This window comes from Corticium candelabrum, chromosome 5 (assembly GCF_963422355.1).
Source record: "Corticium candelabrum chromosome 5, ooCorCand1.1, whole genome shotgun sequence".
NCBI lineage: Eukaryota > Metazoa > Porifera > Homoscleromorpha > Homosclerophorida > Plakinidae > Corticium > Corticium candelabrum.
The window spans coordinates 782650-805035 of NC_085089.1; the positions used below are offsets into that span (position 1 = coordinate 782650).

General features: G+C 44.5%; 3 protein-coding genes and 1 long non-coding RNA gene across 5 annotated transcripts; all 4 read right to left on the reverse strand.

Annotated features, from left to right (window-relative positions):
- Positions 1 to 400: 400 nt before the first annotated feature.
- Positions 401 to 754, reverse strand: LOC134180584 (ankyrin repeat and SOCS box protein 13-like). Its single transcript, XM_062647764.1, has one exon. It carries the CDS (start codon positions 752 to 754, stop codon positions 401 to 403), a length of 354 nt encoding a protein of 117 aa, XP_062503748.1.
- A 1248-nt stretch (positions 755 to 2002) lies between these two features.
- LOC134180100 (uncharacterized) lies at positions 2003 to 4214 on the reverse strand. Its single transcript, XR_009969935.1, has 5 exons — positions 3908 to 4214; positions 3722 to 3846; positions 3015 to 3654; positions 2650 to 2957; positions 2003 to 2403 (listed from the first exon to the last, which is right to left on the reverse strand). It is a non-coding gene; the product is annotated as an uncharacterized LOC134180100 (long non-coding RNA).
- Positions 4215 to 9041: 4827 nt separating this feature from the next.
- LOC134180585 (dual oxidase maturation factor 1-like) lies at positions 9042 to 10436 on the reverse strand. Its single transcript, XM_062647766.1, has 3 exons — positions 10425 to 10436; positions 9878 to 10077; positions 9042 to 9815 (listed from the first exon to the last, which is right to left on the reverse strand). The coding sequence occupies exons 1-3, from the start codon at positions 10434 to 10436 to the stop codon at positions 9266 to 9268; spliced, it is 762 nt and encodes a 253-aa protein (XP_062503750.1). The 3' UTR covers positions 9042 to 9265.
- A 6060-nt stretch (positions 10437 to 16496) lies between these two features.
- Positions 16497 to 22168, reverse strand: LOC134180333 (dual oxidase maturation factor 1-like). Of its 2 annotated transcripts, none has more exons than XM_062647466.1 (5): positions 22001 to 22168; positions 21745 to 21802; positions 21548 to 21682; positions 21385 to 21477; positions 16497 to 16547 (listed from the first exon to the last, which is right to left on the reverse strand). In XM_062647466.1, the coding sequence occupies exons 1-5, from the start codon at positions 22166 to 22168 to the stop codon at positions 16531 to 16533; spliced, it is 471 nt and encodes a 156-aa protein (XP_062503450.1). In that variant the 3' UTR covers positions 16497 to 16530. The 2 variants fall into 2 exon arrangements, with proteins under 2 accessions (XP_062503450.1, XP_062503451.1); XM_062647467.1 differs by lacking the exon at positions 16497 to 16547 and adding an exon at positions 21204 to 21316.
- Between the last annotated feature and the right edge of the window lie 218 nt (positions 22169 to 22386).

A 22386-nucleotide genomic window follows, 5' to 3' on the forward strand; every position in this document is an offset into this window, starting at 1 on the left:
TAAGGGAAGTTGATCGATTTGTCGATTCTTGATGGACCAAGCAGTTGGCGAATAGATACATGAAATAATTCGTATAGTGTTCGTAGACGACCTACAGACGTGGGCATGATGCAAGAATAGAGGTAGACACATGCAAAGGAACAAAGACAGGCAGACAAATAGCAAATGCTTGATAAATGCATGCGACACACACACACACACACACACACACACACACACACACACACACACACACACACACACACACACACACACACACACACACACACACACACAACTCACCATCAAAATAGTTTAGACTATCCATCATTTCTCGCAAACACGTCACATCTCGAGGACTCACAAATCCTGAAGAAGTATGTCTTGCTCCCCTTTCCTAGTAGCTCTAGCCAGCTGCCGTTCAGCCATCTGTCGCGGTGTCATGCACACTCAGACCGTCCTTTCGTGTTCTTTGACCACCACCAAATTGAAGCAGCAGCCACACCCTTTGTAGATCCCGACGATTAACAGCCCAATGCATTGCAGTTTCCTTACTAATAGGGCTCACTAGGTTAGGACCGGCACGGGCATCTAACAATAACTGTACAGCCTCGTATTGACCTGACTGACAGCAGACCATTAGAGGTGTGCAACCAAAACTGTTAAATTTGTTGAGTGATGAATAGTGAGAGATGAGCAGTCTGATGACGTCGAGACTGGAGTAATGACATGCCAAGTGGATGGGATATCCATCATCACATGCGACAGTTATCATATGTTTAATTGCAGAAGGTTTCAACTGTACAAAGGAGAAGGCAATTGGTCAAGTATCATTACTGGTATTGTAGTGGATGAATGCATCTCACATTAGACTATTGTATTGGAGGAATGCATCTCACAATTCGCTAGACTATTGTATTGGAGGGATGCATCTCACAATACACTAGACTATTGTATTGGAGGGATGCATCTCACAATACACTAGACTATTGTATTGGAGAGATGCATCTCACAATTCACTAGACTATTGTATTGGAAGGATCCATCTCAAATTACATCAGACTATTGTATTGAAGGAATGCATCTCTCAATACACTAGACTATTGTATTGGAGGGATGCATCTCTCAATATTAGACTACTAGCTTCCACCCGGCAAGTCTGAGGGCACGCGGTAGGCAATGGAAATCGAACCCCCCCCCTCCGCCCCGACTCTACTTCCGGTTTAGGATGAAGCAACTTCCCATGATGGAACAAAGCCCACCCGAGTCGAGTCCCCGGCGAGTGCAAGTGCAGGCGCCAGCCAGTCAAAATTGCACCCGACCGGCAGTGTCAGAGTGCTGATCCGTTCATCCGTCCTGCTGTACTGCGTGCATATGGACGATCTATATACTTCCTGTCTAGAGCATGAGGCAACTTCCGGGTATGGACGGGACGAGAAGGACAAAATGGCTGCTAGCACAAATTGCCAATCATATCTAGATTGCATTGGAGGGATGCATCTTACAATACACTAAACTATTTTATTGGAAGGATGCATCTCACAATATATTAGACTATTGTATTGGAGGGATGCATCTTACGGACTATTGTATTGGAGGGATGCATCTCACAGACACGTGCCCACACTGCCCCCATGGTTCGGTCAAAAAGCAGAAAACAAAATGCTCAACTATGATCGAACGGTCCCACAATTTTGGTACAAACGGTTCCGTATGCGGTATGCATAGTCCCGTATGCGGTACAAACAATCCCGTATGCGATACCACTTGCTTTTACCGCTTACCTTAGTCTCGTATACCATGCCTTCATGCGCGGCTGAAGAAGGCCTTGTCCACGTTGTGTTCGCATGCGCAAATAAATTACCCTGAAATTGGGGTATTATATGCACGCATGTGAAGCTGACAACGGTACTGGAATTTGAAGTCGCGCAGTAATAATGGCGCAGCTAGTAAAAGAAATCGAGTTGTGGCAGTTCACTACTATACTAACCTTTCGTATGAGAACACAAATCTGGTGCCTAAACATATTAATAATAATGGATATTGTCACAAAATCATATTAATATCACTGACTGTGCATTACGTAACACGGTAATGTAGAAATCAAATACTGTAAAAAAACTGGTACATGTATATGTTCCATGCAGCATGCAATCTGTCACATGTTGTAAATGACGTTCTCTGACTCATGTGCCGCAGTTCTCTCTAGCTGATCTGCTGATTCATAAAGTAGATTCATTTTGTCAGATCTAGAATCTTTGTGAGACTCAGTCGTCGTTGAGAAATTTTCAGACATCTGATGTTGCAACGCAATGTCGCTGTAGAGTGGATTCAACTGCATGTCGTCTGACGTTTTGACATCCATTGTATATTACGATGAGTGAAGATCGTTTTTCTTTCTTAGTCGTAACCATTTCAATATTTCTAGAACAACAGCAAGTATGATACACCTCAATTAAGGCACGTCTTGCCATCTTTGTCTTGATTAGCGGTTCCTCTGTATATCCGCCACCAAATGAAGTCTATCACACTGTCACACGTACGACGTGTCTACAGTACGAAAATTATTAGAATTAGACAACATGCAACCAAACTGCATGCCCAGGCATACAATCACGTTTTTATTAATTTTCAACAATTAACTGCATGAAGATTGAAGTGCGGTTATACCTGCACACCTGTACATAACAATATTCCCACTTCTTGTTTTTTGTTGATAAACACCATGGTTTGTTGTAAGAGTCTTTTCTTGGATTACGACAATAGTTGTACGTGTGATTGCCGATGTCGATCAGCTTGTAGTTGAAGTCGTCTGGCTAGTGCTTGTACGTACTGTAGGCATCTTTTGAAGTCCAACTCAAACAAGCGTTTCCGTTCTAATCGTCGTGCTTTTAGTACACTGTACCACGATATTAGAGACCGGCAGTTGCCGCAGGATACCAATTTTGTACTTTGTTGCTGCTACATTCTGAAAAACACTAGAACACTTAATTAAATAAATAAGTTAATTGTTCAATATGAGAGTAACAACGCACTTGTAGCTAGATGTTGATGGAGACTTGTGAATGCTAGAAACAGCCACATTAGCACGAACCGACGCGTCATGCTGGCCTAACAGTTTGCAGCAACCGCTTGGGTGGATAGATTAATTAACTTAATGGAGTACGTACTCCTGCACATTTCTTCTCTTCGAGCGCTCGTCCTAAAAGAAGTCACATGACGAATCGGTGATCACGAGCTCCACTACTCATTCTATTTTATTGCTATAGAAACGATTGAGATATTAATAACTAGATGAGGGTTTGTGGATGGAGTTTCACAATGCACAATCAACTCTATAGATACACGAGCTCCAATGCCTGGCTTCGCCCGAGTAATAGTTTAATCACACAAATTATTGATTGATTTGCAGACACTGTTTGCTATTAATGACAGACAGACAGGACAGACAGACAGACAGACAGACAGACAGACAGACAGACAGACAGACAGATAGACAGACAGATAGACAGACAGACAGGTCGCCTTTATAGGTAGAGATTATAGCAGAAAGTATCTAAAAATGCGTTTGATGGTTGGAGAGGCAGAGGGGGTGTAGCCAGGTCACGTACAGTTTCTAGAGAGAGATCTTTGTAGATTTCCAAACTCTCTGCTGTATAGTGTTGGTTACCATTCCTGTGCAAAAAAAGTTCCAATCACAGCACAAACCAATTACACTAACTTATGCCCTTGTCAGCGCAACCTGAGCCAGTCCGTCTCTTCGGAGGCATTGTAAAAACAACGAAAAATGTCGCGTGTACACTTGCAATCGTATAGTACTCCCGGATACTCCGCAGCTAGTAGACTGTAATGTTTTGGCGCAGTAGACTGTAATGTTTTGTCAGTAACCGTTTACTGTCACGAATTAGCCGTGGTGTAAGTGCTTTACCGTTTAGTAGCAGCCAGACAGAATTCTCATTCATAGTTATATCCCGTTCAATTGCCGTTTCCAAAAATCCTGTTGGTTGGATTAGCGATTGGTTGAAGCCATTTCGACTTGGACGTTGCTGCCTTTGCGAGGAACAGGTGTATCGAACTTGGCATCTATTCGACGTGTCCAGTTTCAAAAAATCCCGTTGATTGGATTATTGATCCCGTTGAAGCCATTTCGACAGTCCCGTTGCGGAGAACAGGTGTATCGAACCTGGCATCTATAATTTCGACGTGAATCCCGTAACTTGCAAGTCACGTGCAATACTTACCCGGATAATCCGTTCCCCGCCATTTTGACAGTCCCGTTGAACGTCGTCTCTTCGAAGACGTTGCTGGCGTTTCGGGGAACAGGTGCATTAAACACGGCAGCTCCGTATCTAACGAAGTCACGACTCGTACCGACTCTCGTCATTTCGACAGTCTCGCTGAACGTTGTCTCTTCAAAGACGTTGCTGGCGTTTCGGGGAACAGGTGCATCAAACACGGCAGCTCTTCGACGGTCGTAGACTGGCAAACATTACTGCGAGCGTATTTTTTCAAGACCCGGATATGAGCAAAAATATCTTCCGTTTCCCAGGGTCGCCCGCAATAAACGACACGCTCAGCGCGTACCGCCCAATGTCGGGAACGGGCAGCCTAAATTCGGTGGAGATATAATGCGTCATTCCAGAGATATTCGCGCGAGAGCGGAAGCGAGTGCAATCGGCGGAAAATCGCGTCGTCGTGGGAGAAGTCAGGAAGACGACCACAGTCTCACTTTCGACCGGAATGAATTCGGCGTGCGCGAGCCAAATTCGGCCGAGATCGGACTCGCCGTTTTTTAGAAACGCTCCAACAGACGGACACAGACAGACAGACAGACAGACAGACAGACAGACTGTTTTATTCTCTTCCAAACTGTAAATGTAACAGTTAATCGCAGAAGTAAAGTATCCTAAGCATTAGCAAAAACTACTGAAATGTCTGAAGTCATAGCTACAGTATTATTCTAATGAACATAGTGTTGAATGTCTATATCAAAGAAAAAATCGTCTATCTTACCTACGTGCAATTTACTTATCTTCTTTAATATAACTCTAGCATTACATCTCTGGATAATTATACAAATCTGTCTACGCCATCTCGTCCTGAAGTCGGCTTCAGTACTTCTGCCTTCCGAATCCCTTGATTTCTTTGAAAGTGAGTTCAGGAAGTTATCAGCCTCCTGTCCCCAGAACCCAAAGTGCTCAAAGATCAGAGGAACCAAGTTAGGCGTTGTGCTGTCCTGAACTGGCAGAGCTCCGTATTTGCTTTTCTTTCTCATCTCACGCCTCTCAGCTGCATAGCCTGCCTCTCTTTAGATGCTCTATTTAGGATGTCTTTGCTCCAAGGGTGAGCCATGTTCACGTCCAACTCTGTACTTGTTTCATTGTACATTAAAATATCGGAGCGATTCTCAGATTCTGTATATTGTTCTCTTGGCTCCTTGCGATGGTGCAGTTGGAGCTCGTTCAAACAACTGCACCATCCTGACACTACAGAATCGTGTTGCCAGACTGGTGCTCCCCCAAACTTGCATGTGAAAAGATGATACCCAATTCCATCCAATTCTACTCCACATTCACATTTGTTTATGCATGACTTAAAAGGCATTGGTAGACCGAGCCTCAGAAAGAACGCTAGGCGGAAATCCTTTGCGATGAGTGCGTACATATCTGAGGATGGTAAGGCCTCTAACCAAGCCCCAGACCTCCTACCTTGAGCAGAACGCAATCTTGCAGCATCCCTTCTATGAGGTGCAGAAGACAGACAATGAGCTGCACTCAAGAGAACAATTTCTGAGCTTAGATTGTGCTGAAGCTTACCCTTTGTAGCTGAAAGGGTTGACAATGATTGAGGCCTCGGTGCTTCATCGTCTCCTAATCTAATTGGAGGCAAGGACTTGACAGCTGAATGAATGTCGAAGCCAAGTGAAGAGAACGTGGAATCGTTTTCCACCAGATCTTGAATACGTTGTGAAAGTGAGGAAAAGCGATTAGGCAAATCTCTGACAGATTGAGCCCATGAGAGACGTATGCCGAGCATTTACTCTTGTTGACTTCAAACAAGCCAAACCCACCCAATTTGATGTTTAATGAGGCTTAATTCCAGGTGAAATCATCAATAGAGTCTAAGTCCAATATCTGGACAAAGGTAGACCGGGTCACGGCATCATGTAGTATTGCAGCATATTCAAAAGAATAAGGAGACACGCATCTAGCTAAGTGGTTCATCCGAGTCACGTGGCAAAATCTTAGCAAGAAAGTTGCACTCTGAGGGCACCTCAACTTTACGAGCTCTGAGCAAAGAGCGTGACCTGAATTAGCAATCTCGGAGCATCTAGTTTGCACAAACTGGTGGCAGCCGATGGGAATCCCTAGAATGTCTGTGCCATGTGAGACCACAGGAACAGAAACAAACGATTGTACAGAATCTGGCGTATTGAATAACTCGCACTTTTTCTCGTTGACTAGTAAACCGACGTCTTTGAGTGATGACTGAAGGTCAGATATGAATGGTTGCATACGAGCAAACTTACCAACTACAAAGAGATCATCTAGGTAGACGAGGACGGTCAGGTTGTTATGATTCTCCTGCAGAGACTCCAAAATGGGTTGCAAATCAGCAGAGAAGAGAAAAGGGCCGAGGGGATCTCCCTGGTGTACTCCTTCTTCTGACCTAACAGTGACGACATCACCGCCCTTGACATATATGAGAGAGCTAGCATTACTGTACATTTGGCACGTGTGACGGTAAATCTCAGAAAATTTTTCTGCTACCTCGTCGAGAAGATGTTGCCTAGAGATGCAATTGAAAACATTGGATATATATGTCTTCAACAAAGATACATTCGAATTTCCATCTAATAACAAGCTTAAGGTGACACGATGTGCTAACAGCTCCCCTTCACAAGGAGTGGCTACTCCATGTTGAATTGGCTCAAAATAGGTGGAAAATGACGATCACAGCTGGAAGCAAATCGCTTTGGCAGACAATCTCCTTAGAGTCTCCCCAATAGCAATAGGTCTTACGTCACCATTCAATTTAGGCAATGCAATTAGGCGAGAACATGACAACAGGGGTACCGCAGAGGATGGCACCTTGTCTTCAGCTATAAGTGAACATAGCGAAAATAGAAGGTCGCTGGTTGAGGCATTGTCTTGAAGTACTCTAAGATGTTCAAGCCTCCATCCAGAAGGACCGGCTCCCGATCCTCGTGGACTTTTCCTCAATGATTCAAGAAATATAGACTTGTTCAGTCGAATAGAAGAAACTTTGTCAACACCAGAAAGATTCAAACTCATCTTCCGAGCAGGGTGTTTAGCCCTCAAGCGTTGGATTGATTTCTCTGAAGGAGGAGCCAAGCCATGACTAGTCAAAATTCTTGCTGCTTTTGAAAGCTCACCATATTTCACATGGCGGAGGGCGGCTTTTCTCCTCTGATCTTCTCCTTTCTTGTTAGACTGTTGTGAATGACTATGATCACGCAACTCTATCAGCTCTTGCCAGTGAAAACCCAAGAATCGATGATAAATGGCTTTGATTTCCTTAATTCCTGATCTCCCTCCTCTAGGATGAGGTCTCATGATCATTCTAGGAAGAAGCATCAGTAACTTCCAATCTCCATCGTAACCCGGATCCTCGCTAATTTTTGACAAAGAAACAGAACAGCACTTCTCTAACAAAGTTCTGAGACAATATGGCACGTATTGAACTGTCCTCGGTGGCAAAGAACGTAGAATCTCGTCAACAGACAGTGAATCGATCGTCTCCCACGCCCTGCGTTGAGCATCCAGAGACGTAATTCCATCGTCATCAGCTCGCTGTTCTAAAGATTGTGGGCATGGACAATCAGCTTCGTTTGAGAACGAAAGCAGATGAGTACACGTAGCGGAGTGTTGACGCAGACGAATGAATCACATCAAGCATTTCGGACATTGTACCAACCTGTTCTCCCTCACGAAATCAGCCGGACAATCGACGGAACGGTGAGACAGCCGAAGATGCGCAAGTACTCGACGCAGAGGGCCATCGAAACAGCAACCAGATACGGGACAGGAGATGTTTGTCATCAAGAAGAACGTGGAAAAAAAGAAGAACGTGGAAAAAAAGAAGAACGTAGAAAAAAAGAAGAACGTGGAGACCAAACCAACTGAGACAACTGCCGAACTCAAACGCGGAGCACCTCGAAGGGGTTCCCAACGAATAACAGCGACGGCGCGGAGGTTAGCGGCCGAAGCCGAAAACACTATCGCAGGAAAGGTTCTCCTTCTCACTATGCCTGAAGATAAACTAGCTTCTTCAAAAGTTTAGTAACCGCCAAGCTACATACGGGGACAGACAGACAGACAGACAGACAGACAGACGGACAGACACCTCTCCTTTATATATATATATATATATATATATATATATATATATATATATATATATATATATATATATATATATATACTCAAGTGTCACATCATGCATACTAATGATAGATGATCAAGCAGCTACTATAGTACATTGTAGGACATAGGACAATGTCCCACCAAATGTGTTGTTTGTCCGACCAAATATTGCGCCAGTTTTGGGACGTGTTTGGACAAAACATCCACCTCTATGCATATATGATAAGCCCTAATTGTCAGTCACTCTCTTATCACGTGATGGCCTTTCCAATACTAATAATTATAGTGTAACAGTTAGTTTCATAAACTTAGGTGCCTCTAGCATGATTTACCTAGCCAGAGAAAACCTCAGCTGCATTGGAAGTTGGATTATCAATAATTAAATGCAAAATGGTTGCAGTAGGGGTGGCACTAAGTTCATGTAACACTATACAAGAATGTCCTAACTATAGGCTCAGTCTGTCCAAGCCAAAATAACTCCCTATTTTCCACACTGGCATGGCATTACCAGAAAGCACAGGCTGATTGATTAATATATCTAGAGTATACGCTGTGAAGCAAGTTAGAAATATAACAATCGATAGCTAACAAACTGTTAACAACTGTTGGTGAAATTCAAGAGTATTGGTGTGATCAGTTAGATACTAAACATACATACAGTAGATCGACGTAGAATGTACACATCACATTTCTTTGCTTTTCTGTTGACACTCCAGTTCTATACTATCACTAGTACTATGGACACACCAAGAAAAACCCAGCACTAAGCGATCTAGATCAAAGTTCTAAGACAATTTACTGCAAGTACAACTTCGTGTCGATTAAATTCATGCCCTGTGTATCCTTGTTCATTGCCGTGACAGCCCTTATTAACATCTATCAGTGTACCCATTGTACATTTATATCGAGTCTTCTGAGGATTTTGCAACAAAAACTTCCATTTCTACAGCGCTGCTGGTCAGTTGTGATGTCCTGCCACTGAGTGTGCATGTAGAAGTGTTTTCAATAGTAACGTCCTCAACAGAATACATAGGCTTGATTTGGGAATGTTGACTTCTCGATTTTTGAACAGATCTGGGTCTTTGAGGTGCAAGTGTAAGAGGAGCATTTTCTTGTGAATCTTCTTCAAGCAGCAAGCAGTCTTCATTCGTCAAGTCAAATAGTGACATGAAGAGCAGTGGCCATCTCCAATCGAGAACAAACAGAGCAAGAAAAGAAATAATACAAAACATTCCTGAAGCAGCAATGAGCCAGAAACTCCAGCCATAATTCAGCTCTAAATCTCCATCTCGGAATGGAATTTTTAGCTCAGGCCATTTGTAAATAATGCCAGTATACATAATCACTGATGTGAGTAAAATGACGCCAGTAAGACCCCACATATAACAACCAATTCGAGGAGAATACAAAAAAAGAAAATTGACAATCAGCCATAAACCAAATGCACTCCTGCAAAATATCACCAAAATCACAAAAAATCAATGTGCACAATGTTTCTGCTATATTCATACCAGAGCAAGCCATGAGTGTAGAATCCAGCTTCTCGGTATCCTCTGTTCCAGCGAATGTTTTCTCCATCTAAAGTGAAATATTCTGCAATCCATAAAATGGGTAGAGGCATACCTCGCCATTGAGCATCTCGAAATTCTCTGTTGAGTTGATTGGCTATAAATATTTTAATGTTGTTATGAGTATCAGATGTACATAGCAGCTAATTATGATAACTGTCAAATATTGTGCAGTATATCTACTCTGACTTCAAGCAGCAGCCAAGTTACTGGATAAAACTAATGATTGCAATAAAGTTCCAGTTTAGCAAGATTTTAAGACATGGCTAAACTCAAAGCAACAAGCAATGAGCAACAAGTTTCTATAACATTAACAATTATTGTCCTATGAGCAATTCGCCTGAAATCATCAGCTCCATGCATGTCTGCTGTATTGTGCTTGTGATATCAACACCCTTGTCATTTACAAGAAGAGAACACAGACAAAATAAAATCATACAGAAGAGTGCATGACCATGCAGTAGCAGCAGAATACCGACTTCTTTCTTACAAGAACAGCCATCATCAGTAAAATGAGCAAGTTCAGTATCTATTTCTATGCACACACGCATGCACACATTCATGCACGCACGCATGCACACACACACACACACACACACACACACACACACACACACACACACACACACACACACACACACACACACAGGGGTGTGCAACTGGCACTATTGCACTGCATGTAGCGCCAAGCTCAAGTTTGCAGCGTCAAGCCAGCTTGAACAGGTCAAGAATAAGAGCATGTGCACTAAATTTTCCACTGATTTTCTCAAAGTGCAATTTTAAGTGTTTTAAAGTAATTGAACTATTGACCATCAGCAACGTCTACGAGCAAAACATTGTACGATTCAGCTGCAAACTTTACGAGAGAAACAATTACAAACGTCTCACTTCGCAATGAAGCACTCTACTCCTGTCTATTTTCCCTATATCAGTGTTGTGTGAGAGAGGCTTTAGGATATAAAAATAAGATATCTCAGCAAAAACTTGAATGCCTGCATGGTACCATAGAGTGTACCTAAGAATAGCTTATAATTAGATATGTGATCACGTGCTTCTGGTATCGTAGAGAATATAGCAGAGCACCTATAGTAATAAAGTGTCTTTCGTTTGTTCTACGCTCCTACACCCGCATCTCTCTACATCTGGTGGAGAACCGTTCGTTTGGTTTTGAAACTGGTGCCTTCGTTATGACTCCGCGAAAAAGTAAAAGGTCACAGGCACGGCAAGATCGTTCGATTAGCCCAGAAGACCCTGTCCACTCTCACCGTCTGGATTCTGCATCTCGCCGTTCGCTGGTTTCAGTTCAACTGGACAAGTGTTGGGGTGACGACGGAGAAGATTTGGACAGTTGGCTCTTCCATGTCACTTCAGTGGCACAACTTGAACGCTGGTCGCCCCAACTTCAACTTCGACATGCTGCGGTAGCTTTGGCTGGTCGTGCTCGTGCAGAGTATCGCTCGTTTGTTGCAGTAACTCCAGAAACAGACCTGTTGTGGGACTCATTTGAATCGCTCCTGCACACTCAGTTTGGGCCAAAGAATCCGGTGCGTTTCTACACTCGCAAATTGATGTCTCTTCGTCAGGGCGGACATGAAACCGTTTCGGGGTACAGCTCTCGTTTTCGCCGTACTTTACTACAGTTGCACACGGCTCAGGTCTCGGCGCTACCCGACCTTACGGTGGTCACTTGGTATCAGGAGGGCCTTCGCCCAGAATTTCAAGTCGAATTGGAAGAGACCAACCGAGTACTTTAGCAGAAGTCATTCGAAGTGCGGAGAAAGCTGAAAGGATTTGGAAACGTGAAAGAAGTCCACACCCTGCACCTGACGGTACAGCTGAGTGCTTTGCGGTCACCTGCTCACAATGGAAGTCCAGTGGTTCGTCTGGTGGTCACCAGCAACAGCCACCTACTACGGTACTTTCATCGCTTTCTGACCACTCCACTGTTTTGCTTCAACAGCTCTTTACTCAGCAATCACAATTATTGGCACAACAAAGTCACGTCATCAAGCTCCTTCAGTCACAACAGTCGACTGCGGTATCTCCCGCATCCTCTTCTCGTGGTTTTGTCCAGTCTGGTTCTACAGCTTCCGGGTTTCGTGGTGAATGCCTCTACTGTCATAAGTGTGGACATCGCATCGCCGAGTGCCGCAAACGTCTGGCGCGAGAAATCGCTTCTCGTTTCCAGTCTCAACCTCAGTCTAGTCAAACATCTGTTGCTCCTACCGCAATTCAAACACCTGTCGCCACTACTGAGCGATTCGTTGATTCACAACGCGATTCTGCTCCTTCATCCGGTTCAAGTTCTTTCACTCAACCACCGCAGTGCACCCATAATCCAGTCTACGTTATTGACCGCGAGGAGTCTAGTTCAGAGATTCTCAATCCTCCACTTCCAGCTGTTCCCACTTGACACCTCACTGTTGACGGAACCGAAATTACTTCTTGTGTCATTGACTCTAGAGCCGTTGCCTCGCTTGTTTCTCATATTTTTGTCGAAGGTCTCGGTCGTGACGTCACACCGCCGTCAGCTGTTCCACACACTCTTATTGCGGCGGATGGTGGTCAACTTCATGTGGTTGGTCAAACACAACTCACGTTGTCTGTTGGCGATAAGCGGATTACACATTCATTCGCGGTTGTCCAAGACTTTGCATTTCCTGTTCTCTTGGGTTTCGACTTTTTGCGACTTGTCCGCGCCGTCATTAGCTACGAGAATGGCACTGTTACATTTGGCGGCCCTGGTTCAAGTCAAAAAGCCACACTCTCTATTTTCGGCGTTTTTACCGATCAGGATGGCACTGCTGCTTCCGTCGACCTTACAGGTCCTGTTGGCCGTGTTTGCGTTCTTACTGTCTCGCAGTCTATTCCTGCACTATTAGATCCGACCGTGACTTCTACCATTCCGATCTCTAGTCATTGTGCCGACTCACCTTCTGTCTCGGACGTACTCGATCATCCAACCAGCTCTTCATCACTTAGGCAAGCAATTGCTTCCACTTTTGTCAACGAGCATCTTCGTTCGTCACAAAAAGTTAAGTTACGTACTCTGATTGACTCATACGCTGACGTTTTTGCGCAAACCATTGATGACCTTGGCCGTTCTACTGTCGCTACTCATCGCATCGATACCGGCGACCATCTCCCAGTTAACACGGCACCGTACCGGCTGCCTCCGGCCAGCAGAGAAGAGGTCCACAAACAAATCCATTGCCTCATGCGCAACGGTATTGTTTGAGAATCCCGTTCTCCATGGGCCAGTCCAGTCGTTCTTGCCGATAAATCTGACGGAACAAAGCGTTTTTGTGTCGACTACCGACGAGTCAACGCTTGCACAAAAAAGGACCGTTATCCTCTACCTCGCGTCGATGATAGTCTCGATATCCTATCGGAAAATAGTACTTTACAAGTCTTGATCTCATGTTCGGCTACTGGCAAATTCCTGTCGCTCCGGAGGATATTGAGAAGACCGCGTTTATTACTTCTGTTCGATTGTTTGAGTTCACCACCATGCCATTCGGTCTCTGTAACGCTCCCAGTTCCTTTCAACGGGCAATGGATTCTGTTCTCGCTGGCCTCAAATGGCGTACTTGCATCGTGTATCTTGATGATATTCTTGTCTTTTCTACTGATTTTGACAGCCATCTTAAAGATTTGGAAACAGTATTCCAGCGCCTCCGACACCATAACCTCAAGTTGAAACCTATCAAATGCAATTTTGCCAAACAAATACTTCGTTACATTGCATATCTGATCAACCCTGACGGTATCGGCCTCGATCCCGCTAAAGTAACAGCTGTCACTTTACTCAAAGTGCCTCAAACCAAATCTCAGCTCAAGTCATTCCTGGGTTTGACGTCCTAATTCCGCCGTTTTGTCCCATTCTACGCCGCTGTTGCTAAACCACTGACGCGATTACTCCGAGACAACACTCCGTTCCAGTGGACTGTCGCTCAGCAAGAAGCTTTTGATAGTCTGAAACAACAACTCACGTCCGCGCCGCTTCTTGTTCATCCTGACTGGAGTAATCTCGTTCTGTTACAAACGGATGCTTCTGATCTTGCTATCGCCGCTATCCTGGCTCAGGTCGACGACCACGACAAAGAACATGTCATTTCTTATGCTAGTCGTCAGCTGTCCGCTGCCGAACGTCAATACGATACCCCCAGAAAAAGCTTTTGGCCGTTCTGTACGGAGGCGAGTGTTTTCGGAAGTATCTTCTCGGTGTTCACTTCACGTTGGAGACAGATCACGCTAATCTTCGATGGCTGTCTGCTAATCATCAAGCAGGTCGTTTAGCTCGCTGGGTTCTGAGACTTTAAGAATTTGATTTCACTATCCGTCACAAGCCAGGCAAAGCGAATACTAACGCTGACGCCCTGTCTCGCCTACCGAACGACACATTCGTGACTCAGCCTTCTGATGTTTCTATCCTCGCTGTTGGTCCAGACACTATTGCTCTTCCGACTCGTGATGAAATCCGGCAACAACAGGAAACTGATCCGCTTTTACATGATGTCCTCGACTTTCTGAAACACCCTCAAACAAGACAGGCTTCTCCAGAAGTTAAGCAGGTTCTTCGCGATACCGGCACTATTTCGATTGACTCCAGTACCGGTCTACTTATGCACACTACTGTTGTCAACGGACGTCGCTGTCATGTACCTATACTACCACCAGCCACCCGTCTAGTAGCTATGAAAGCTTTACACGGTCTGCCGATCGCCGGTCACCTTGGGTACAAGAAAACCTATCACCGTATTCGTTCACAGTTCTACTGGAAAGGTATGGCTCAAGACATTAAGGCATTCGTTCAATCATGTCTTTCTTGCCAGTCCCGTAAGCCTCCTTCACCTTGTCACTCGGGCCATCTACAACTCTTCAGTGCATCTCGTCCTTTCGAGGCTGTTGGTGTTGACATCTTCTGTCTACTGCCACGTACAACTCACGGCAACCGTTATGTGGTCGTCATGCCCAAGACAAATCGGATGTCTCTCGTAAGCGATATGATGATGCCACTCACCGTATCGTTCATTTTGACGAAGGTAGACTGGTTCTTCTGCATTTACCTTCCCGTCAACCAGGTCGTTTGCCTAAGCTCTCACCGCGTTATCAGGGGCCCTACCGAGTCATTCGCAGACTGTCCGACGTTCTGTACAAAATTTCTCACTTGGAAGCCGGTGCTTTCGTTTGTTCTACAATCCTGCACCCGTCTCTCACTACAGTACTGCATAGATACAGTCAAATGTCCAGCTAGTCGTCTCCCCCTCGAAGGAGAAAGATCGGCTAGAGACATAAGTCACTTAGACAAAGCGACGACTCTCTATCCTCCAATCAGAGTGCCGTTCAATATTTGTGTCGCGATCGGCTCTTTGCTAATGTAATTTCGCCTTGACGCAGGTGCCAGCAGTCTCGACAGGTGCCATCCAAGTCTACAAACAACAGGCCAACTCTTTCCAGCTCTTCTCGTTGTCTGTGTTTTCTCTCGTTCTAAGAGGGCTAGACTCAAAGCTTACCGCAGAGGTCGGCCAACCAAGGTCGTCCACAACGTACGCAAATCATATCTCTGTGCGTCACCCTGAGTTGAGTGCCAATACCAACCTTTGTAGAAGACAAGGAAGACAAAGGAGAAGACGACATGCAGGTGTAGCTCACACGCCAACAAAATGTGATATCAGATGGTAAAAGCAATTGACTACTCCGTTACAAAGGCATTAGCAGAGAGCCAATAGCAGAGGGCATTGCTATCAGCAATTATCGTGAAAGTAAGCACAAACACTAACCAAACGTGTAAAATTCTGATCGGAGGATAGCGAGTCGGTGGTTTCCTTTGAGTGGCGAATGTCTCAAACCTGACACTCAAGCCTAGGTACTGCAGGCCTTAGATTAGAATCTTCCAAGTATTCGAACATTTGTCAGAACAACTTGGAAGTTGTCCAGACATCAATGGCAGCTGTCCAGGACATTCAAGGTGACTGTATAGTCAATTTAATGAAATCTTGTTGCACACTAATTGAATGAAATCTTAATTCCTAACTCAGAACAAAGCACTACACTATGTCTTCATCTAATTCTGGGACTTCTGAACACTCTCCCCACTCTCCCCACTCTCCCCACTCTCCCCACTCTCCCCACTCTCCCCACTCTCCCCACTCTCCCCACTCTCCCCACTCTCCCCACTCTCTCCACTCTTCAAAACCTAATTTTGCTTCTGCCAGTGATTCATCTTCATGCAGATGAGTGAGTATCAGTCTTCATAATTGAGTAAACATTAACATCTGGAACATCTATTAGCATAAGTTCTAATGAATGACTAACTGTTAGCAAGTCATAAATTAAGACCAATTAACCTAAACAGCATCTGCCACTCAGAGCAGTTTTTGTTTATAGGCAGGGGTGTCTAAGTTGTCGCCATGTTGCCAAAATTGGCGACAGACTTGTCATTTTTGGCGACAAACATATAAAACTCTGAAGTGACTCAGACCTTCAGGCGCTGGTAGACTCCTGACTCCAGTACTGTAGTAGTCTTGAAGTGGATATAGACCTACTGAGAACGATGTGGCCACATCAGCAAAAACAATCCAGTAGAGTAGTACTTATTTGGCACTATAGACTTCACAAAAGGCACCAATTAATTGAGGAACATGTTGCACACTATTATTTTATCTGTCCAGAGGCGTGCAGGTGTTCTGTGCTAAAGTAAGGTGTCGGCACGGCATTCAGTACAGCAGCTGAGCTAAAGTAGTGAATGTGAGAGAGATAGGTTTCGGTACACTAGCCCATCTAAAAAATAAACTTTGAAGTAGAATGTGAAACTATTGCATGCATGGGTGTTGGTCTTGAGAGAGATCTGTTTATGAGTTTCTTTTGTAAACTTTGTATAAAGATATCCAAATAGAAGTGAATAGATGGCTCTGTTCACGTGACCTCAACAAAGCCCAGCAATTGGCCAGTTGGCGTCAAAGTCCATTCTGTCTCCAGAACTTGCCAAGTCTTATGCTGCATACAGGCCTCAAACATTAGGACACCCCTGTAAAGGCTAAAGACAGACCTACACTAGGCTAAACAGTTATCCTTTTAGTGGGAAATGATTTCCCATAGGGTGTGAGTTATCTAGTAATTTTAATGTGTGGTTTTTAGCTAACGATGTAGGTACTGACCATATACTTCAGACAGCATGAAGTTAGTAATGTATGTGTAGCCTCGTCATGTATGTGTATAGCCTCATCCCCAGACTCCTCATACAGGCACCGGACAAGACTACAGTAATTGACGAGTGCAGCGAGGCTTCTAATCCGGGTCGCACAACAAAAGGGGCGTGATCCTATATGCCTCTCCATCGAACTTTTGGTATCTATATCTATAAAGGAAAGTAGGCCCATGGGCTCAGCCATTTTGAATTTTTGTTTCGTAATTGCTCGCAAATTGCCATTCCTTTCCGCTCCTCCTTTAGCACAGAACCTTCTCTACTTTCGTAAAGCAAATGGTGCTCTTCGCGGTCGCCAGTACCACGTACTTTGGTTTGTGTTGGCGGTTTTTTGAAAATCGTGACGTCACAAACAGTTTGTTTCCTATGCGCTCGCAAACCGCTGCACTTCCTCGCTTTTCTTTTAGCATGCGGCATTTTCTCAGTTTGGAATAACAACTGGTGACATTTTCGGTAGTCTGTGTTCAATAGCTAGGCGTTGCTGGCGTTCATCTGTACTTCTTGATGTCATTCTATGCCTACTCATTGTTGCGTCACCTACTGTGACGTCACAAACGCTCTGCTGTTTGGCTAAAGCGCGACAAAAATTGGTCATTACAGCAAACCCGCCTGTACACTGTCAAAACGCCTCCCAAAACGCGCTCTCTGTCTGCTATTTCGTCAAGGGCAAAGCGACGAAAGTTATCACTGCAACAGGAAAAAGATAACGAAGCTACTCCGTCTTGCCGGCTTGACTGACAGCGCCAGCGCAGTGCTCCTCGACGGATCGCGAAAGCTACTACTAAATCTTCTTCTCCAGTCGATGAAAGAGTTAACGATGAGCACCGCTGTCTTTCTCAACACGCGCTTAGCACGCGCGTCAATGACCACATACTTCTAAAATATTCTTATACTTTCTAACCAAGTTGTCTCCTTTTTGGAACTGTGTCTATGTAGACAATGCATACCGTCATCAATGCTTATGGAAAATCATAGTTATAGCAATACCACAAACGGTCCTTTGGCGTACAGTTTCGCCTCTATCTTGCATGTCGCCGTCATTTACTAAACGTTTCTAGTAGATATCTTACACTGAAGCCTACTCCTAACAACATTGGCAAAATGAACCTCAATTGCAAACATTGCGAAGCACTGACATGGAAGAAGGAACCACCAGGCATCTGCTACAGTGGCGGAAAAGGCTTGTTACCCGCCATACCCACACCGCCTACCCATCGCTCGATCTCCTTTTGGAACAATCAGTTGAAGCGCAGCATTTCCTCTCAAACACGCGAGCGTATAACACGGCTTTTCAGTTGACGTCCTTTGGATGCGATGAAATTAAAGCTCGCATCGATTGGAATCCCTGTTTCAAAGTTCGGGGACAAATCTATCATTCTATCGGAAGTCTTGCTCCTCCAGAAAATTCTACTGCTAAATTTGCTCAAATTTACTTTGTCGGTGATGTCATGGCCAACGTGATCCACGGACCATGAGAACCGCTCAACAAAAATTCGCCTTGCATGGTTGACAACTACTGCTCGAAGCATTTTCCAAAGAATTTCTGTCGGGAAACTCAATGCTTCAATGACGGATATCCACTTTATCGTCATTCATGGGTGTCTCCGCTTAGATAACCGAATTTTATTATGCTCCAAGAGTCTAGACGCTGAAATTGTGTTAATTAACTTAATTAATTGGCCCGGGCGAAGAACGGGCTACATGACTTTGTGTGTGTGTGTGTGTGTGTGTGTGTGTGTGTGTGTGTGTGTGTGTGTGTGTGTGTGGGTGTGGTGTGGTGTGTGTGTGTGTGTGTGTGTGTGTGTGTGTGTGTGTGTGTGTGTGTGTGTGTGTGTGTGTGTGTGTGTGTACACACAATTCTCAAATTTCTCCTCTCTACGACCACGTTTCATGATAGGACCTATCTTAGAAAATCGTTTTCGTGTCCGATTACAGATGGGTCTAAGAACGATTCGTGCAAGTGACCAAACGGCAAAGAAAATGCTTCATGAAGTTCCGTCGCTCCATCCTTTTGTATTGTAGCTAGGGACTGTGTGTACTTGACAACAAAGAAACACCTTCAGGAGTTGAATGCCACCTACAGTTAACTATTCACACGTCCCATACTACAGTATGATCAATCTTTTACTACACTGTGCTGCATCTAACACTGTTGATAGTCAATGTTTGCCGATATCAATTTTTATGTCAGTAAATACCATACCACTGTCGTTACAACGGAACTGAGTCCATACCTAGACTGTACATTTCAATTGTCTTGATCATGATGGCAAAACGACGACTACCTATACCAGGCCTATATACGTAATCTAAACTACTAGGAAGTTTGCATGTTTACTTCCATAACAGGGTTCCAACAAATACCTATTGTCTATAGCCAGGACTCAGGGTTGCAGTAGAGGGTCTGTTGGGCGTGTTACTCATGAACGCGAGGCGCCTACGGATACCGTACAACTAGTTACCCGAGGCCCAGATTTCCGGATGGAGGGTATAGTAATCGTTCTTCGACCGACCCAACGACCGTATATATAGTTGGTTAGCACAGATGCAAATGAAGCTATTCCGACCAATAGAGGAGAAGTGATGTCATTACCGACCAATAGACGAACGTTATGTCATCATGAGGCTCCACCTCTCTTTCTTTGGTAGCTGCTAACGAGAATTCGGCCATCGGGCGTCCGTCGTGTACATGGTGCTGAGTCCTTTGCTTTAGCACATAGAAACAACGCCTATAGTTTACATTTGCACGTGTATGTTTTCCCAACAACAGCCAGGAGCGAGGGTGTGTAGCTGTACCTGACTTGTAACATTTTGCTTGTTTCACAGTGCTTCTGCATAGTGGTTCTGCAGTCTACCAGCTTGAAGTTTCGGTGTGCGTGGCTGAGCGGCCGTGGTGTTGTTGCAAAGATCACTAGTGTCGTCTTCAACAGAAACTTGGCGCTTGACGGGAATTTGCGAAGGGGAACGTGCATTGTTCATGACAGCGTCTGCTTGTCGGACGAAGCGGCTCGGCTGACCTGTAAGTACTCTAGTGCGTCTCTAGTCATTTTTGTTTTACGGTATCCAAAGTCAGAGCGAACAGACACCTAATTGGCTCTGGGGTCACCTCATTACAACAACCAAAATTGCGGTTAGACGGATGGCTGTGTAAATACAGTACAGTGTACAGTAGGCGACGTCTAGCTAGAGAAGCGGCACAAACAACAAGACGCCTAGAGAAGCTGCACAAAGAACGAGACTTTTACATTCTTGTGAGCTGGAAAATCGGTGGTGAGCTGCTTATTTTGCTGACGTGCCATGTTTCCCACTAACAAACAGAACAGTGATCACACCCGTTACTTCATCACGTAAGGCGAAGATTGCCAGCCGGCCTGGCGTCCAGTCTCTCCGACTTGTAACATTTGGCTTGTTCCAGCACTTCGAAACAACTACATTTCTAGAAACAACGCCTATAATCTAGCTACATTTGTAACGTTCATGTTTTCCCACATCTAATTTTGTTTTGGCTCTGGTGTTACCTATGCCACGCCTAAAACCGCCTCTAGTGGCTCATTACGACTTCAAAAGCTGCACAAACAATCAGACGCCTAGAGAAGTTGCACAAAGAACTAGACGTCTAGAGAGCAAAGGTTGCAACATTATGCTTGTTCCATACTGGCCAAGGGTTTGCACTTCTAGTGCTTCTTCATTAAATGTGTAGGCATGTGCAATTCCCGTATGGCTATGGTATTCCCTATTCAGCGCCAATGAGTCCTATTGGCGCTAGATGTTTAGGATCATTGCTCCTAAGTTTGAGAACCCCTGCAGACATTTCATTTACAAACAGCCTGCAAAAGTGGCTACAAGAGTTATCTTGTCAGACTAATTACTTAAAAACTGGCATTTCCCCCTGAGTGTGACCTCGGAAGTGAGTAATGAATTAGCAAGAGCTGATCCAGTTGGACCATGCACGTTACGCCAATTTCCAGTTGCTGATCAGTTGGACTCACAAGATAATTGGATAATAATTAACCATTGCTCCACCCCTATGTCTTTGATACGCAAACGTATATTATTATCCTTCCGTTTTCTTTGTAGAAAAATTAAGGGCTACACCTAGCGGTTTCTAACGATATCGAGATCATCGCGAAGTTCAAAGAAACAACGAAAAATATTGAAGATTTTCAAAGTTCACACTTAGGAGGAAACATGCAGACAAGGATCAATTAATTGATTAACTGGCTATCAATAAAGTAGATCTTACCATAGGGTCCAAATCCAATCCTAAATTGCTGCCATCCCCAGGAAAATTGTTCGTTGTAGTTAATCTGTTCTTTTAGTTGATGTTCTGGCTCACCTAACAAAATTTTAAGTAAAAGATTGCATGCATGCTAAAAGTTAGTAGTGGTGTGTGGATGTATGCCCACCTTTCAATGTGATGTTGATTCCTCGCAGGCCAACGTGCAGTCCAACTTGAGCAGCAACTTCATGATCAGTAAATGCCTTGTACGCTGTGCGCGTCTTGATTGTTCCGGTTTGCCAACCGTAACCATAGTTACCAACTAAACCAATGGGCCCGCAGTCAGGAATGGGATATTCACCAGTCAAGTAACTAAAAGCTAACCGATGATGGTGCAGCCGACGAAAAGAGATGCTCCGACTTTTAGGAAGTAGACTAGAGCCTGCAAAGTTTCGCGCCAACATGTTAGACAATGCCGGACAAATGAAGCTCTGTGACACCTAACAGCGCTTTTCTCGAGCAGCACAGGGTACAGTCTACTTAGTAACACACACTTGGAACTTCTAATCGTACGATGTCTCCGCATATACGGAAAGCGGAGAGCTAGCAACTATAGAGAGATCAACTGCATACATCTCACCTTTCTTCCACGGATTGCTGGAGAGACGACAAGAAGAGTAAAGCCGAGAACACCAATGGCTACCACAAGACCAACTACGAGTTTGTCTTCAGTAACTGCCGTCTGGCTAGCACCGTACAGAGTAGGATATGGCTTGCTGCGAAAGGCGTCAAAGAAGGCTACAATCATAGTACGTGCCTCTGTCGCTCCAGAAATGACACCGAAGAACTGCGATTATGCGCATTTTGTTTGCGTTACTGTCCGGAGAGGAAGCTTTTTAGGTTTTCCGGAACTGTCAGATCCGTGTATACATTATTGTCGTGTACGTTTGGTTGCCTGATATTTGAGATGAGATATTGTGTGAGACAAGTTAGGCTGAAACAGCGTCGACAATGCGGGAACAAACC